General features: G+C 46.3%; 1 protein-coding gene across 3 annotated transcripts in view; it reads left to right on the top strand.

Moving 5' to 3' along the window:
- The window catches only part of Pik3r6 (phosphoinositide-3-kinase regulatory subunit 6), a 62,761-nt gene that overhangs the window by 25,108 nt on the left and 20,318 nt on the right, over nucleotides 1-17,335 (top strand). For 2 of the 3 annotated variants that reach the window (XM_087191814.1, XM_004857512.3), the window contains 10 exons: nucleotides 466-534; nucleotides 1,369-1,501; nucleotides 1,652-1,721; nucleotides 2,816-2,999; nucleotides 3,717-3,882; nucleotides 5,140-5,226; nucleotides 5,596-6,019; nucleotides 6,356-6,434; nucleotides 7,169-7,291; nucleotides 9,843-9,953. In XM_087191814.1, coding sequence (XP_087047940.1) covers nucleotides 466-534; nucleotides 1,369-1,501; nucleotides 1,652-1,721; nucleotides 2,816-2,999; nucleotides 3,717-3,882; nucleotides 5,140-5,226; nucleotides 5,596-6,019; nucleotides 6,356-6,434; nucleotides 7,169-7,291; nucleotides 9,843-9,953 — 1,446 coding nt within the window. The remainder of the gene's footprint in view (nucleotides 1-465; nucleotides 535-1,368; nucleotides 1,502-1,651; nucleotides 1,722-2,815; nucleotides 3,000-3,716; nucleotides 3,883-5,139; nucleotides 5,227-5,595; nucleotides 6,020-6,355; nucleotides 6,435-7,168; nucleotides 7,292-9,842; nucleotides 9,954-17,335) is intronic. The other variant, XM_087191815.1, reaches the window with a different exon arrangement.

Genomic DNA, 17,335 nt, shown 5'->3' with positions numbered 1-17,335 from the left:
ACATGGCCATTAATGGAAAACTCATGTCACTCATCAGAGATAGAAAGCACCTCTAAATGTATGTCTATAACTGCTCTACTTTTTCACAATTATCCTTGAAGCGCCTGAAGTTTTCCTCCAGACCACTCCATCTTCTGTGACTGGGAAACACTGCACTCAAGGAGAGCTCCAACTTAGGGGCTTGCTTGTCACTTTTCTCTCTGCTCCTGCCCTGAGTCTGTGCCACCCCTCCCCTACAGTTTCCTTCACCTCCCCCTCTACACACACAGAGGGGCCCCTACACTTCTCCCCACACTCCTGCTCTGTTCAGGGCAGACTGGAGCCCTTGGCAGAGTGGAACACTGCCTGCTGCCCCCCCTCCACCCAGCTCCAACCTAACCACCTCCCGCTAGGATCCCCTGATGACCCCCCACCCCAGCCCTGGCCCAAGCTACATCAGTGTCAGGGAATCTCCCTGTTTTCCAGGCAGAGAGCGAGGACCTCCGGTACATCATCATTCCCCTGCTGCACACCCTGATGTACGTGCTCACTAAGGTGAGCTGGGGGCTGGGGGTCAAGGTGGTTGTGGTGACCTACTCTTCTCTCCCTTCAGTGACCACCTCATCTCCACCAGGGGTGCCTAGAAAAAGTCTGGGACCACCTGCTGCACAAGGGTGTGTAAGCACCAGCTCACCTTTTTCCTTCCCAGTCAGAGATAAAATTGGAGAGGCAGTGGGGAAGGGGAGGCAGTGTGGGGCATGTGTGGAGAGCCTGAGAGCCCCGATGAGATCTGTGGGCTTGTTCATATGTGAGCACCACTGATCATTACATGGGGAAAAGACATGACGAAAAGTATCTGTTAATGTCTCGGGGAAAGTAATGGGAGCCATGGGCAGTCTTGGGAGACTGGGGTGCCCGGTGAGGAAAGTGAGCAGCAGGAAGACAAGCCTGGGGCAGCTGGAGCGTCCAGGATGAGGACAGGTTTTGGCTCCAGCAAAGGCCAATGGCACAGTGATGAAGAGCAGGAAGGGGATCAAAGGGAGTCTCCGGGCTGTTGTGGAGTATTTTCTGCCAGTGAGGAGCAATGGATTCTCAGGAGCAACCCCAAGGCACTAATCCTGGAGAACCATGGGAACGTGCTACGGGCTGAGCAGAAGGGTTGGGAGGGGAGTTGATTGGCCGGCAGCATGCGATGCAACAAGTTTCTATTTTGTGAGCGGGAGTGGGGTTCCCCAGTGCAGAAGGGGCTGGAAGGTGCAAATATGGGAGCAAACCATGAACCAAGTGTGTCTGTTAGGCCCAATCCTCTTCCTCTCTTCCCCACCTCCAGCCCACCCAGGACCTTCCTGACTAGGGCTCTGGGTACCCCAACTTCTCCCTCTCACCCAGGCCACAGGCATCACGGAAGAGCTCTACCGTAGAACCTATGCCTTCTGCACCAGGTTACTGACCCTGCCCACCCCCTACTGCACAGTCGCTTTGGACTACGCCATAAGGCTGAAAACGGAGATAGCGGTCCCAGGTGAGAGCTCCTGGTCTCTCGGCACCACCCAAGATCTAGCCTTCTTCTCCAGGACGCTAGGGAGCTCAAAGGTCTCTGCACCTTCCATGGGAAGGTGGAGAAAGGGAGTCAGAGACTGAGGCTTATGGGCTGACACGGACTGGCTTGCAGGGACGCTGTACCAGAGGACGGTCCTTGCTGAACAGAACCTGATGAGTGAAGTGTATCCCTACCAGGAGAGGTGAGTAGCCCCAGAACCCTTGTTGCCTTCACCTCCAGAGGTGTTGGAGACTGTGTGACTGCTCGCTGGCCAGAGGACAAGAGAGGAGGCTGGATTGAGAAAAGCCAGAGCAGAGCTTTGCAGCCACGATGTCTGACCAGCAGTGGAGTGAACTTGCAGTTCTAGGAGGGTCAGGCCATGTCTTTATGTCTTTTTCCAGAGACCACTGGAAGGACAGGCTGGTGTCAGAGCTGCCCTGCTCATGTGCACATGGCTCTGGTGTGGCTCTGCAGTTCTTTTTTTTTTGGTTTTTGGAGACAGGGTCTCACTATGTAGTAGTTCAGGCTGGCTTTGAACTCACAGCAATCTTCTTGAATGCTGGGACTAAATATGTGTGCCAGCACGCGCAGCTTTGCAGTTCTACTCTTGTACCTCCATCCTGCCATTGGCTGTGATATATCATCAAACCAGCCAGGTGACCAGAGGTGGCTCCAGAATATCCACAGTGCAGGGGTCTGGGGCCATAGTCCCACGGTGACATCTGAGGGCTTTGCTCTGTGTATGGCAGCCATCCTGATAAGACAGAAGCAGTGGGGAGTAGAGCAAGGTCCATTGCTCAGATTGGAGAGATGGTGATGAAGTTGCCTTCCTCTCTCAGGTGTCTCCTCTCACTTGGCCCTGAGAGACACAGCTTGAGTTGAGGCTTCGGGAGATGCATTGAGGAAGGGTACAGGGAGGTCTGAAGGGGACCCAGAGGAACTAGTGCTGGAGAGGGGGGTGACAGATTTGGCTGAGGAGGAGAGTGTGGGTGAGACTGGTTTTCTGGTGTGATGGGGGTGATGAGAGAAGCTGGGCTTCATTCAGCATCCAGAGCTACATTTCTGGCAGGATAGATTTAGGGTCCCTCCCAGGGGGTGGACAAGGATGCTGAGGGAGGGAGGAGCAAGTAGGTTTGGACTCCCCTACACACAGGATCAGGACGGCTTTCCTGTACGAAGACAGTGGACTCCAGCCAAAGGGACTCTAGCAGTTCTCTAGCAGGACCGCGCATGCTCCTATTTCCCATAGTCCCCACCACTCCCGATTGCCCCGCCTCTCCCTTCTCCCTTCCTCAGAGTGTTCCTCTTCGTGGATCCCGAGCTGGTGTCTGCCTCCGTGTGCAGTGCCCTGCTGCTGGAGATCGAGGTAGCCCAGGGGCAGCAGACACCTGAGGCCTGCATGCGCAACGTGGTCTCCCACGCCCTGCAGGCAGCTCTGGGGGAGGCCTGCCACGCGGGCGCTCTGCACAGGAAGCTGCAGGTAACTGATGCCCAAACCCCGCAAACCCTCGGCAGGCACTCGCTCTCCTCACCTGCTTCTGTGTCGCGTCACCTTCCCTCTCCCCATAAATAACTAATTAATACAGGTTAATTATGAGTAGATTATAAGGACGGCTGGATCGGATGATGGCTGAGGTGGGGAGCTGCTAGACTCAACAGTGATCCTGCTGCTACAGCGTGGGCCGGGCACCCAGGAAGGAGGGTGCAGCTCCAGGAGAGTCCGACTAATCTAGACCCTGTTTCTTGGCCCAGGCAGAGGGGAGGGGTCAGGCCTTTTTTTCCAGCCCCGACTTAGACCTTGCTTTGCTCATTAAAATGCATTGGATGATTGCTCTTCTTGCTGTGTTTCATCTGAAATTCTCCAGTCTGAATCCTACATCTTAGATCATTTCTTTGACCGGTCCTTCCTTTTACTGCCATCTCCCTTCTTAAACCGTTCCAGGCCACCTCCTCCTAACAGTGTGAGAGGCACAGGGACCCCCAGTTGCAGGCAGCATGGGACAACAGCTATAGCAGGGCAGGGGCAGGAGCAGGCGCAGGACGTGGGGTTCTGGAGCCTTCTCGGATGGGTCTGCTGGGGCAGGGAGGAGGTGCGGCTCCGGGCTGGCCCTGGCCCTGAGCACTTGGCATAGGAGTTGGGGTGGGTGGCTGGGTGGGTGCTGGGCCGGGACTCAGGCTCTGGCGTCCTTCCCCGCAGGCCACCTCTCGCTGCGTCCTGGAGCACTACTTCCACGCTGTGGTGGCTGCTGTGGAGCAGATGGCAGGCGAGGCCAGCCCTAGCCGCGCCAGACACCTGGAGAGGCTGAAGGAGATTTACGGCTCGCTGCTGGGTCCGGCGGCGGCCGCGAGGGGGCGCTGCAGCAGTAAGCGGCGGGCTGCTGGGCTGAGGTGGGGAGCCTGGTAGGAGCCTAGCTGGGACAGGCGGCCGCAGGGGGCGCCAGAGAGCTGCGCTGTATCTGCCTGGAGCCTGCAGTTGAGGCTGGGAGGGTGGCTAATGTGGTCGTGATATCCCACACCTGTGGAGCACAAACTATACCCCAATAGCTATTCTAAGCACTTTAAATATGTTTTAAATTACGTATATTAAGTCATATAATCTTCACAGTGAACTTCTGAGATTAAAACTATTACTACCCCTTTTTTTACAGCGATGATAACAGAGTTAGAACGAAGTTTAAAATTGCCCAAGATTACTCAGCTAGTAAGGGGCAGAGCCAAGCTTCAAATCCAGGCAGTAGGTCTTCACCACTCTGCTACCATAGCCAAGGGATTTGGTGACTAGAAGATCCTCTACAGAGTGTCGAAGGTAGTAGATGAGTCATCATCTATATGCGGTGTCACAGGCTTTTATCCCGCATCTTCCTTTCTATTTGCACACTTATAGACTATGCCATACTCTGCTGGGAGGAAGCCCCATGTGAATGGGGAAATCCAAAAGAGCCCAGACAGGTATCCCCGAATACACGTTTCCCAGTTGGTGTAGGATGACTCTGATGTGTGGAGTTCAACAGAATCGGAAGGACACAGGTTAGGTGCGTCCAACGTGCAGACCTCCAAGTTCTGGTTGGAGAGAATGATCACTGTGGACCACTGGAGTGGTCAGGAAACTTCTAAAAGGAGGGGCAGCAGGAGGGGCTGGCGCTGCTCTCTCCCTGGGTCCCCCAGGCTTCCTGCTGCCCTCTGCACTTAGCTGATGTGATGAGGGCTCTGCAGCATGGAACAGAAGCGTACAAATGACCAGAAGTGGCCTGAGAGAAGCAGGTCTTTTTAAAGAACACGTGGAAAGCCAGACTGCTGGGATACAGCACTGGCATCAGGGCAGGGTTGACAATGAGTGAAAGGCTGGAAAAGACCAAGCTGCTTTGCAGAGGACCCTAAGGCTGAGCTGGGAGGTTTGTAGGAAACAGGGAGCCCCTGAGCCTTCTCGGCCAGGGAGGGAGGCAGAGGCAGATTAGGCCCTGGACCAGCTGATGGTGACAGAAGAAAAGCAGACTCTACAAGTCCAGAGAAGCCAGAGACGGTCCCTGGTACCATCAGGAGCTGTGTGGGAAATGGGAGAGGGCAGAGGAAGAGCCCACACTGCTCCTTTCATGGTCTCCACAGCCTGCTCCTTTCTTCAGGTGACCCTCCCCAGGACCGGCCACCAAGCATCCCCCTGCCCAGCCCCTACATCACCTTCCACCTGTGGACTGACCAGGAGCAGCTCTGTACGTGCCCTTGCTTCTGACATCCCAGGGGCAGCAGGCTGGAAACCGCAGTGTGTGTGTGTGTCTATGGGGGTGTCGGTGTTTGCTATTTGTTTTTGCCCATGTTGTTCTGCACGTCTGAAAGAAGTGCACACATTCTTGACACTGGAGTAGCTCAGTGCATTAGCCATGGGTCTCGTGTACCCAGATTGTGCCACAAGGCCATGATGTTGCCAACAGTGTTCCCAAGAGGGAGGCAAGCACAAAACATTATGGTTCCCAGATTCGGGGGAGACCTTCTAGAGAGACCCAGGAGGCTGACACATCCTTGTGACACCATTGGAGCCCTGGCCCTGCCACCCTGACTGTCCCCCTGTTCTCCTGTCCCAGGGAAGGAGCTGGTGCTCTTTCTGCACCCGAAATCCCAGCTGCGCCTCAGTGCTGACTTGGAAGCCTTGGACCTGCAGGGCTTTGGGCCAGACGGGGACTTTGCCCGTGTGTCCATGCTGTTCACAGACAGTGGTATCAAGCGGGACTTTCCTTTGGGGGCCAACGAACTCCCTACCCCCAGCAGTCCTGAGATGGAGCGAGCCGGGCTGCAGCGCAGAGGGGGAATCAAGAAGCATGTGTGGCCCCCAGATTTCTCCATGCCCGGCAGCTGGGATGGGCCCCCAGGGCTGCACCGGAGGACGGGCAGGCCCAGCGGGGATGGGGAGCTGTTGCCTGGGGTGTCCCGGGTGCACACAGCCCGGGTGCTGGTGCTAGGGGATGACAGGATGTTGGGACGCCTGGCCCAGGCCTACCACAGACTCAGGTAGGACCCCAAGCACGGTAGTGGGGACTAGGGCTGGTCGGAGGGCCTGGTATGGACTAGAGAAGGATGAGCAAGGGGCAACAGAGGGTCAGGAGGGGAGGCCAGAGTGGGCCTGGGATGTCTGCCAGGTGTGTGGCCATCACAGAGCACTGTACCCAGTTAATTCTCATCAATACTCTGCCAGAGTTGTGATGTACCCATCTCACGGATGAGCAAACAGAAGTTCTGAGAGCCAGTGTGAACTGTCAAAAGTCAAGGGCTAATAAATAGCAGAGTAGAGTCTTTCTGACAGCAAACGTCTGCTCTTACCCAGTATGCTTTGCTGCCCATTGCCAGGAAACGGGAGACACAGAAGTTCTGCCTCACCCCCAGACTCAGCTTGCAACTCTACTACATCCCAGTGCTGACACCCCAGGTGACTGGTCAGGGGGTGGCTGGGGGACTGTGGGGAAGGAGGGGGTAGGTAGGAGAGGGGTCCTGGAAGAGAAGGGAAGGACACCCCTGCAGCCTGGCATCCCTTGGCTTGGGGACCAGAAGCACCATCCTTACAATGTGATGCTGGGAGAGGCCTCAAGAGTCTTCTGATTTAGAAGCTGCCAATGAGTGCTCAAGAGTCTATATGTGACAGAGTCAAGCTCTCTCACAGGAGCTACCTTCCCACTGTTGGCTTCTGTTTTGTTTGTGTAATAGAATTAGTTGCAAACTTCTCAAACAGGGTCACTAGTGCTCTCTGGCTCTCTCTGCGCATGCACACCCCCTCCCCATTCCTGGGATCACAGCAGAGAAAGTTTCAAGCAGTGGAAGCTCATGAATCTAGTGGGGGAGATGGAGCCCCACCTGCAGGATTCACTTTCTGCCGCACACTTTGCTTCCTACCAGGAGTGGTCAAATCGAAGCGATACTTGTCTCTCCCCTTCTAAGGCTGGCTGGCGGTCATTTTTCAGTGTCCCTAGAGGGCAGCCCTTGGCCAAGCCTCTTCCAGCTTCCCCTAAATTTGTGAAACAGAACTAATTTGCCTTCATGTGATGCAGAAATTGAGGCCCCAAGAAATCAGATGATCCAATCATGTTCACAAAGCACAGGCCATGGTACCTGGGGGGTACCTGACCAGAAGGGCCTGACGTGTCTGCCCTGTCCCTCTATCCCCAGGAGCCTGCAGCATCCAGGCCTCCTGAGCTGGGAGAGCTGGCCACCTTCTTGGGCCGCGCAGATCCTTGGTACGAGAGCACTGTCAACACCCTGTGTTCCTCCATCCACAAACTGGCTGAGATGGTAGGGGCAGCCAGGGTTCAAGGGAGGGTGGGAGAGAGCGGCTGGATTCTGGGCAGAGGAAGGACCCAAGCAGGGTAGGGATGGGAGGAGCCACTTTTTAAATATTGCACTGGACCTGAAGAGTCAGCCCTAAGAGGGCTTTGGGGGAAGATGAGGCGAGAAGGGAGTGAGGCAGGAGAGGGGTCCTGTGTGCCCAGTGGTTGGGGTTCACTGGGAACCCTAACCAGGCTCCTCCTTAGGAAAGGCAAAGGAAAACACTTTCACAAGTGTCTAGGCCAACTGCAGTCCTTTTGTGAGCTTCCTAGATCCTTTGTCTGTGTTTGCTGAGCACTTACTATGTGCCGGGTACTGCACTGAGTGCTTACACAAACGGACTTGCTCATTGAATTCTTGAAGCAGCTCTACCAGGTAGGTCCTCTCAATGCTAGGTGCTGATTGCTGTAACCTCATTCTACAGATTTGATTTGATAACTTGCTCTAAGTAACTGGCTTGAAACGGCTTTAATCTATTCCAAAGGAGACCCCTTTTCCTGTCATAGATGTTATACATCTTTTTTTTCCCCACTTCGTAATTTATCTAATTGTTGTTGTTGTTGTTGTTTTTTACATAAAGAGTTTGATGGTTTTGTATAATCAGGCAAAGCACTTTTACTCTTTATGGAGTCAGGCTGAACACTTTTAGTGCCTTAGTTTTTACATTTAAATAATTAGCCCATCTATAGTTAATTGTAGTGTTTCATGTGATATGTGGAATTGGTTTTTTTCCAAGGGTTTAGCCAGTTGTCCTGAAGCTATTTATTGCCTAATCATCTTGGCTCATCCATTTGCTATGCCACTGTTACCATTCACTTAACTCCTCACACATTCTTCAGTTTACTTCTGGGCACCTGTTGTCTCTCATGAATCTATGAAGTTTTGTATAAATTGGTACGTTTATGTTTTAATATCTGGCAGGGTAAACCTACACCATTACTCTTCTTTAAACAATTTTTCAGAATGTGCTTATTTATCTTTCCTGATAAATGTTAGAATTGCATTTCCAGTTTGGTTTTTATATTATTTTTTAATTGTATTGGGATTCCCACTGAAATTCAGAGGAGAATTAGCATCTTTAATGTGTTAACTTTTCCTCTCTGGAAGTATAATACAGCTCTTCATTTATGAAAGACTGCTTGTATGGCTGTACTATTTTATCACATATTTTGCCCCTTTCTTGCTAAATTATTTCTCATGTTAATTTTTTTTGGTACCGGGGAACAAACTCAGGACCTTGCACTTTCAAGGCAGGTGGCAGCACCACTGAGCTAAATCCCAGCACTCATGTTAATTCTTGATGTCGTGAATGGTCTTCTTCCAGTACAGATCTAAGAGTAGAAATTATTGCTAATGATAAAGGAAGCTATTGATTTGTACATATTTATTTATTTTGGTGTTTTAAAATTCTGATTTTAAAAATCCATATAACATAAAATTTACCATCTTTTACCCATTTTTTAAAACTTGCCACTGTATTAAATGCTCCATTTTGAGATAAAATCTGAGCTTCTGTCCAAGTCTAATACTACAGATTGAGTATTCCTAGTCTGAAAATCCAAAATCTAAAATGCTCTATAATCTGAAGCTTTTGAGCACTGACATGATGCCACAAGGGGAATTCCACACCTGATCTCATGTGAAGGGTCACAGTCAAAACACAGGTGCACTAAAAATATTATACGAATTTGCCTTTAGGCTCTAGGTACAGGGTGAATATGAAATAAATGAATTTCATATGTAGACTTGGACCCCATCACCAAGATACCTCATTATCTATGAGTATATGCTCCAAACCTTTGAAAAAATCTGAAATCAGAAGCACTTCTGGTCTGAGGCATTTCAGAGAAGACAATCTACCTGTATCACATTCTACGTAGATGTTCTGTTTGCCCGAAATCTCCAATTGTTATGCTTTACAATCATGTCGGACTGAGAGCAGCAAGGAGGATAAGGCACTAAGTCCCTTCCCAACAACATACAAACATTACTTAGTTTGTTTATTTATTTGTTTACTTGTTTATGTATTTACTTATTTTGGGATCTCACTGTGTGGCCAGACTGGTCTCAAAATCAAGATCCTCCTGCCTCAACCTCCCAACTAGCTGGGATGCCACATACCCAGCTTACTAATTAGTTCACTGATAGATCCAGAGATCACCAAAGCTGAAAAAGACATCTGACTGTATACTCAGGCCTCAGAGCATTGGGTAATTTGCCCCAGGTTTCCTGGCTTGCCAGTAACCAATCCAGCACCCAGTGCCTTACACATACAGGTGCTCGATATGTCTTTGTGGAATTGAAATGCATCAGATTCTCTGGGGAGATGGACCTGTGGAGTAGTGTATTTTAATTAGGAATAGAAATCAAGTGGTCAGAAAGGTTTGGAGTGTGTTGAAGGACCAGCTGGGTTTGTAGACCAGAGAGTATGTAGGGACTTCGGAGTTTATTAAGAAAATGGTGCCTACCACAGTAGACTGGAGGGAGGTGGCTGAAGATATTCCGGATCTCCTCACAGCCACTCTGTCTGGACACAACTCAGACTGTGGACCCCTTCATCCTCGACGTCATCACCTACTATGTTCGCATGGGCACCCAGCCCATCTATTTCCAGATCTACACAGTCAAGGTAAGCCTCCCTGCTGGGCTCCAGCCGTACCATGCCCGCCTGCTGGACCCTAAGGCCCCACAACCTAAAGACCCTTGTCGAGGAAAACACTGGCTACCAAGTTGCTAGTCATAAACACACCCAGAGGCTATTGGTTGTTAAGTTTATATTCTTTGTCTCCGAATGAGTCACATAATTATTAACTTATAAGACCTCATATCCATGCAAAAGATTGGGACTCAGGGATTGTCTGCTCCATACTCTGTTTTAAAGTCTTTGGTCACAAATTCCCATCACTCCAAGACTTCGTTTCTCTCCCACCACACCTCTCCTCAGCCTCATGGAGACCTTCAGGTCCCCACATCTGCCCACACCCACTGTCCCCTGCTGCCTCCCCTCATTTCCTACTACTCAGTCTCTCATCTGAGCTGCTTTCTTACCTTGTCCCTCACTTCCCTTTGCACTCCTTCCCTGCTGTCTCCCCACCCAGCAAAACCAAGCTCAGACCAGCCTATCCTGGGTCCTACCTGTTACTCAACTTGGGCTTCCAAGCACCACCTGGGAAAATGAATCCAAGGCCCTGTGGCTTGACACACTCCTAGAGTCCATCCTCTGCCAGGACCACAGCTGAGCTCCCTGGGCAGTGTGCTGCTTCCTCTGGGACCATGGCTGTTCCAATCTTCACCATTTTCCTCAAGGCCCTCCCTTTAGCAAACGCCTTTTTCACCTACTCCTCCCCTGGAAAGAAAAATGGAAGCCATTAGGTCCCCTCTCCAAATTTCTGTTCACACCCCAAAATGCATCCACACCAACTGCTATCGTCACAGTGTCCTCCAGTGGACAGGGGCTTTGTCCAGTTCAGGACAAACCCTTTTGTCGATGCTCTTGTCTCGTCTGCTACTGCCTCATCCTGGACCTTCTTTCTCAGCCAAAGGCTTTCACCTGTTCCTCCCCCATCATTCACTGCTGCTAATCCAAAACTAACAAAACCTTTTGAGTCCGTGAAGTTTCCACTTATTTTCCCATTAAGCACATGCATAGCAATAGGGCTTGATGGGGGCGAAGCCCAAGATCAGACTCTCTCCAGCCCTCCATCTCATCACTTACTTTGTTTCCAAGCTTCATACTCTTGCTGGCATTAACGGGTGGCAGAGGATTTGGCTGATATGGCTTCTGAGATATGACTTCTGAGGGTTGGATTTGGGAGCTTAGTTTCTCTCCTCTCTTTCCTCTCCCCTACTTATTTCTTCTTCCTCCTCCTCCTCTCTCTTTTTCGCCGTCGTGACAAGATGATCACCAGCCGTTCCACATCTACATTTGTCTGGCTTAGCAGCTCCGTGGAAAGAGAGCTTTGTTAGGAGCAATGCTACATAATTTTGGGGAAAATCATTTGATTAGGCCTAGTGAGGTTTCAGGGGGCAAAGTAGTCACTACAACACTCCATTCTTCCAATAAATCTCTGCCCCATAAATTTACAGGTATGGGAGCTACGTAAGGACAAATATGTCCCAATTGACCACCAGGCCCTTCATAAGCCAGGGGAGTGGAGCTTTGCAAAACTTGTTGGAGGGCGCCAAGGCCTACCAGAGATGTTTTTAGTTGTTTTTTTCCCTCCAAGATGATGGCCAAAAGCATGTGCTAATCACGGACACATCTGTGTCTGTGTCTATCAGTCCTGTAAAAAATTTGCCATTCAATTTAATTTTGCACATGGGGCGGTTTTTGGAAATCTCTTGGGTGAAATAAATCTCTTGGGTGAAATTTCTCTTAATTGAAGCTGTAAAAGGATTAAAAATCTAATAATTTTTTAAAACAATGTTGGCTAGAAAACTTAAAACTATTGTTGAACTTGGGCTGGGGATTTAGCTCAGTGGTTCCGCTACCTCCCTCCCAAGTGCCAGGACCGGAGTTCGATCCCCAGTACCAAAAAAAAAAAACTATTGTTGAACTCAAATAAATATTATCTTCAGTTATACTTTTCTACTGGGTGTTTAAGGCCAAGTTACGGTGAGATCTATATTAAATAAAATTAACCTCTTGCTATCTAACAAGGTCAATTAAGTCTCTGCAGGCACTGTCTTGGAACCATGCATAGAGCCTCTTTAGCTCCTCTGTCAGTGTCAGCCATCAGGTTATGTCACGGCCTTGCTCGACCATGTTGCTTTCCTCGAGAGCATGGGAGATTTTCTTTTCTCCAGGTGACATTCCTTTGGCACACTTTTTGTTACATCTTATTGTTTTGGTGTTCAGCAACCTCCCTGCTCAGGAGGTTGGGTGACTCACCAAAGATGCAGGATCTTATTTTTTTTCCCCCATTAAGCTTATTGGTACATTTTAGATATAAAATACAGTAACATTCATCACTGGGATCTTGTACCATTACATGAGTATCTTGGTTCTTATTTTTTTTCCCCTTCCCTGCCCTCCCTTCACCCCCTCCACCCTTCCCTATTTGCAAAGACTTTGTTTCCATTTTTTTCTTTTCTCATATCTTTTCTTTTCCCTTCTTTCCTTTCCCCTACCCCTCCCTCTTCCCCTACTCCTTTAGACCTTTTCTTCCTATTACACAATATCAATTATACATTTTTTTAAATTACAATATCAAGATCTAGAAGACATTACCACAGATTTTACTGAATTTGAAAGGATATAGAGAGCATATTACAAAAATCTTTTTTGAAATAAATTTGACAACTTCTAAGAAGTACCTTGGAAGACAACTTAATGAAACTAACTCTGGAGGAAATATAAAATTTGAATAGCACCTATTAAAGAAAGTATATTCCTAGCTTGAAAACCTACCCATATGACAATAACAGGCTCATATACATTTTAACTGATAAATTATATCAAACCTTTAAAGCGGAAAAAAGAAGGAACACTTCTCCCCTCATTGTAGGAAATCAACATTGTGCTAATACTAAAACTGGATAAAGATAATAGAAGAAAATAGTATGAACATAGATAGAAATTTGTTTAATAAAACAAACTATTAGAAGTCAGATCTGTCAGTATGTACAAAGTGGCTTTGTTATAGGGATGGCAGTGTTGGTTCAGCATTGGAAGATCCACTCCCAAAAGTCATCCTTTTAACAGAGGAAAGGAAAAAGCCATATAGTCCTGTCACTAGTTGGAGAAAAAGTATTGGACTAAATTCTACAGCTGTTCATGGTAAAAGCTATCAGGAGACTAGAAGTAGAACAGAACCTTCTCAACAGATCAAAGACATGTACTCCATACTTCCAGCACAAATACCTTATATGAATGGAGAAGATACAATGCTTTCTCTCTAAGTGCGGAACAAAGGCAGATATGCCTACTCTTCATCTGTCCATTAAACTTTGAAACATAGGCCCAAACCAAAATAGTCTGGCAATAAAATGACACAATTAGGATAGGATTGGCAAGGTAGAAGCAAAATCTTTATATGTAGATGAAATGATCATCTACAGAGAAAATACTAAGAAATCTCTAGGAGCCCCTAGAGCTTGTATTTGAATTTAGCAGGATTAGAAAACACAAGGTATATATAAAAATTCAGGTCTATGTATACTTGTTATAAACGAAGAATTGAATATTGAAATTTAAAAGTTATGTAGGAATAGAAAGGACCTAGAAAAGTAAAAAGAAAGAAAAAATGGTGTTGGAAGACATTTAGTACCTAATTTTAAGACTTCCTCTAAAGCTACAGTAATCAAGGCAGTGTTAGTGTAAGGAAAGACATACAGATCACTGGAATAAAACAGAGAATCTAGAAATAGAACCACACATATATGGTCCACTGAGTTTTGAAAGATTATTTAACATTAACATTTTATAGAACATAAACTCAATTCAAGAGCAGAGGGAAAGATAGTATTTTCAGCAAATGGCACTAGTACACCTGGTATCCGGATATAAAAAGTTAACCTCAACCCTTTATTTCCATACATAAAAATAACTTGAAAGGATCTATGAACCTAAATATGAAAGACTAAAACTATAAAACTTTAAAAAGAAATTATAAGGGAAAATGTTTATGAAGTTTGGGTAGGCAAGAATTTCCTAGGATATAAAAAACATGACGTATAAAAGAAAAAAGTTGATAAATTAGATTCCATCAAAACTTAGAATTTTAAATGACATCATTAAGAAAATGAAAACTAGTCCTTATTTATATTTATAATGCATATAACCTATGGCCAGAATATATAAAGAACCCTTACAGCTTATTAATAGACAACCCAATTAAAAAGTAGACACAAGAAGATGATAAATAGCCAGTACAGCACAAGGAAAGGTGTGCAACACTAGAATCAGAAAAATACTAATCAGTACAATAACAAGATTGAATTGTACATTCATTAGGGAGATGAAGTTAAAAGTTTTAAATGAACAAATGTCAACTGTGACCCAGTTAGAACTGTCTAATACTGCTAACATGAATGTAAAATAATAAAACCATTTTGGAAAACAATATAGAAATTTCTTGTATGACTGTTAAGAACCAACAGTCCTGTTCTTAAGTTTTTACTTGAGAGGAATGAAAACACATGTTCACAATATATTTGTACATACAAGTTGAGTATCCCTTATCTGAAATTCTTGGGACCAGAGTGTTCCAGATTTTGGTCTGAAATCCACTTGATCTGCAAAGAGGATAGCTACTGCTGCTTTTTTGGGGGGAGGGGGTTCCTGTCACATGGAATATTGTTTTCTACCCTTTAACTTTCAGACTATGCGTTTCTTTTTTAATTAAATGTGTTTTGTGTATGCAGCATATTGTTGGATTTTTCTTCTTGACCCATTTTGCCGGTCTATTTCTTTTGATTGGTGAGTTGAGACCATTAACATTGATGTTTGTAACTCATACATATTGAATTATCATTGTCATGACTTTTTCTGTTTGTTGGATTCTCCCCCTTTGCGTTTAATTTCTTTTCGCGCCTGACAGATTCATTCTGCTGGGCTTCCTGGGGTTGTGATCCTCGTTGTCTTTTCCTAGGATATTGTCTAAAATTTTTTGGAGTGCTGGTTTGGTATTCATGAAGTTCCCAAGGTGCTCTTTGTCATGAAAGTATCTTATTTCTCCATAAATTTTGAAAGATAATTTTGCAGGGTACATCAATCTAGGTTGGAGGCTGTTTTCTTTTAGGGCTTGAAATACATCACTCCAAGCTCTTCTTGCCTTGAGGGTTTGCATTGAGAAGTCTGCTGTGATTCTGATGGGCTTTGCTTTGCATGTGATTTGTTTCTTTTCTCTCACTGCTTATAGAACTTTGTTCTTCTGTTGGGTTTCTGGAATCTTAACAATTATATGCCTATGTGTAGATGTTTTTTGATCAAGGCTAGCTGGAGTCCTATTTGCCTCACTTATCTGTATTTCAAGTTCTTTTCCCCCCACTTGGGAAGTGTTCTGCCATCACTTCTGTGAACAGATTTTCTTATGTCATCTGCACTCTCTCCTGTTTCTTCATTGACTCTAATCAGTCTTATATTATTCTTCTTTGCATCGTCTAGCAGCTGCTGGATTGATTTCTCGTGGTCCCTTACAATTTTGAAGCAATTTTTCTTTTCCTGGTCACTAATTGCAATCTTATCTTCTATATCTGAAATTCTGTCCTTACATTGGCTCATTCTGCTGCATAGACTTTCAATAGAGTTTTTAATCTCTTGGAAATCTGTTTGCATCTGTTTTATGGATTCCATTTGTTTCCCATGTTAGGATTCCATTATGTTCCTCAGCTCCTCTCTAGATTTGTCAATCATGTCTTACACTAGGAGCACAATTTCTCCTGTTATCTGAGAAATTATTTCTGATTTCATTTTTTCCAGATCCCCTTTTGTTGCCAGTTCAGTGGGTCCAGGTGGTTGAATGTCAGAGTGTTCCATCTCATTTCCCTTTGGGGTTGCTGTAGGTGATCTGGAAGTCTGGTTGTGAGACTTGTTTACATATCTTCTCATTTCAGTGGGGTGGGTGTTGCTGCTGGTGCCCATGCGGCTCACCTACTCTGTGTTTTTGGGGGTGGTATGGTGGCCCGGAAGCCTCCTTTTGTGCACTGGGAGCAGCTCACCTCCTCCGTGCTTGCTAAGGCGCAGTATCTTAGAGAAGGTTCCCTCATGTCCTGGATCTTTTTGTTGTTGTTATTGCTGTTGTTGTTGCTGTTGTTGTTGTTGTTGTTGTTGACCTTGGAGGGCCAGGGCCAAAATATTGGCTGTCATCTTAGCCCAGATACCTTTTTAGTTCTGGTCTCTAAACTTTGGTTGTTGAACACCCAGAAGAGAAGATCAATTACATTAGCATTGTAAGAGGAGTAGTGAACTCAACTATTATAATTTTACCTGGATATTAAGCATTTTGAAATAAAAATATAGTTAAAAGACTGTTATTATTGCCAATCATGGTTGTTCTTGTGGTTGAATCCCTAAGTAGCTATCTTTTTATAGGATGTCATCTACGGAAAATAAATCAGTCTATAAGTGTATTTATTATCATAGGTGGCTGGAACGTAAGAGAAAGGCAAATGTCTGAATCAAAAGATTATCACCATAAACAACATGTTGGAAGACCCATTTAATTAGAGGGCAAGAATACATTTTGTCCACCAGAAAAGGAGCAGTAATAAATATCACAATTATATAAAACCTTATGTTCTTCAATGTAGTTTGGTCCCAAAAGCATCTTTCTAATAACACTCTTTTGTCTATGCCACAGAAATTAATCTTTTGAAGATGACCAATGTAGACATACTTTTCGTCTGTGGTCCCATAATGCTCTGGTCATGACTGTAGCATGTCATGTAATGTGTCAATCTGTAATAAACCTGTGCATGTGTGTTGTTCCCCATCCAAACTGGGCATCCCTTGAAATAAGGAACTATGTTCTGCTTATCTTGAATCTCCTATTCTTAACACAGTAAAGTGTGTGTGTGTGTGTGTGTGTGTGTGTGTGTGTTTCAGAGAATGTGTCACTTAGGTCCTGGGCAGTTGGCTGGTAGGATGAACATACAGTCACAAGCAATGTGTGCACTAAAACATTCATAATTATGCACCTTGGTCCTTTTGCTTGCTGACTGAGTGATCATGGATGCCTCTCCCTTTCTAAAATTAACTTTTGTCATAGTTAAAGTGGGAATAACAATCTCCACTAGATGTACAGCTCTTGTGACAATTTAAATCAGTAGAAAAATATAATAAGGACTTGGGGGAAGTTGAGGGTAAGGAGGTAGATACACAGAGGATCCTGATACAGTGGTGAAGAACTTGGAATAGAACCCAGCTTTGCTACTTGTGCCCCTGGGCAAGTTGCTTGATATCTTAGTGCCTGAGTTTCCAGGCCCCTTTGATGATACCTTCCTGGAGGATTGTGTGATGATTACATGAGATCAGAAATGTCAAGTGCCTACCAGAGGGTTAGGCCAGAA

The sequence above is a fragment of the Heterocephalus glaber genome, unplaced genomic scaffold, assembly GCF_053883595.1.
Source record: "Heterocephalus glaber isolate CG9 unplaced genomic scaffold, H.glaber_assembly_v1.0 deba00001564, whole genome shotgun sequence".
In the NCBI taxonomy this organism is placed as follows: domain Eukaryota; kingdom Metazoa; phylum Chordata; class Mammalia; order Rodentia; family Bathyergidae; genus Heterocephalus; species Heterocephalus glaber.
The sequence above is the reverse complement of the archived record's forward strand: the minus strand, read 5'-3'. Positions and strand labels throughout refer to the sequence as shown.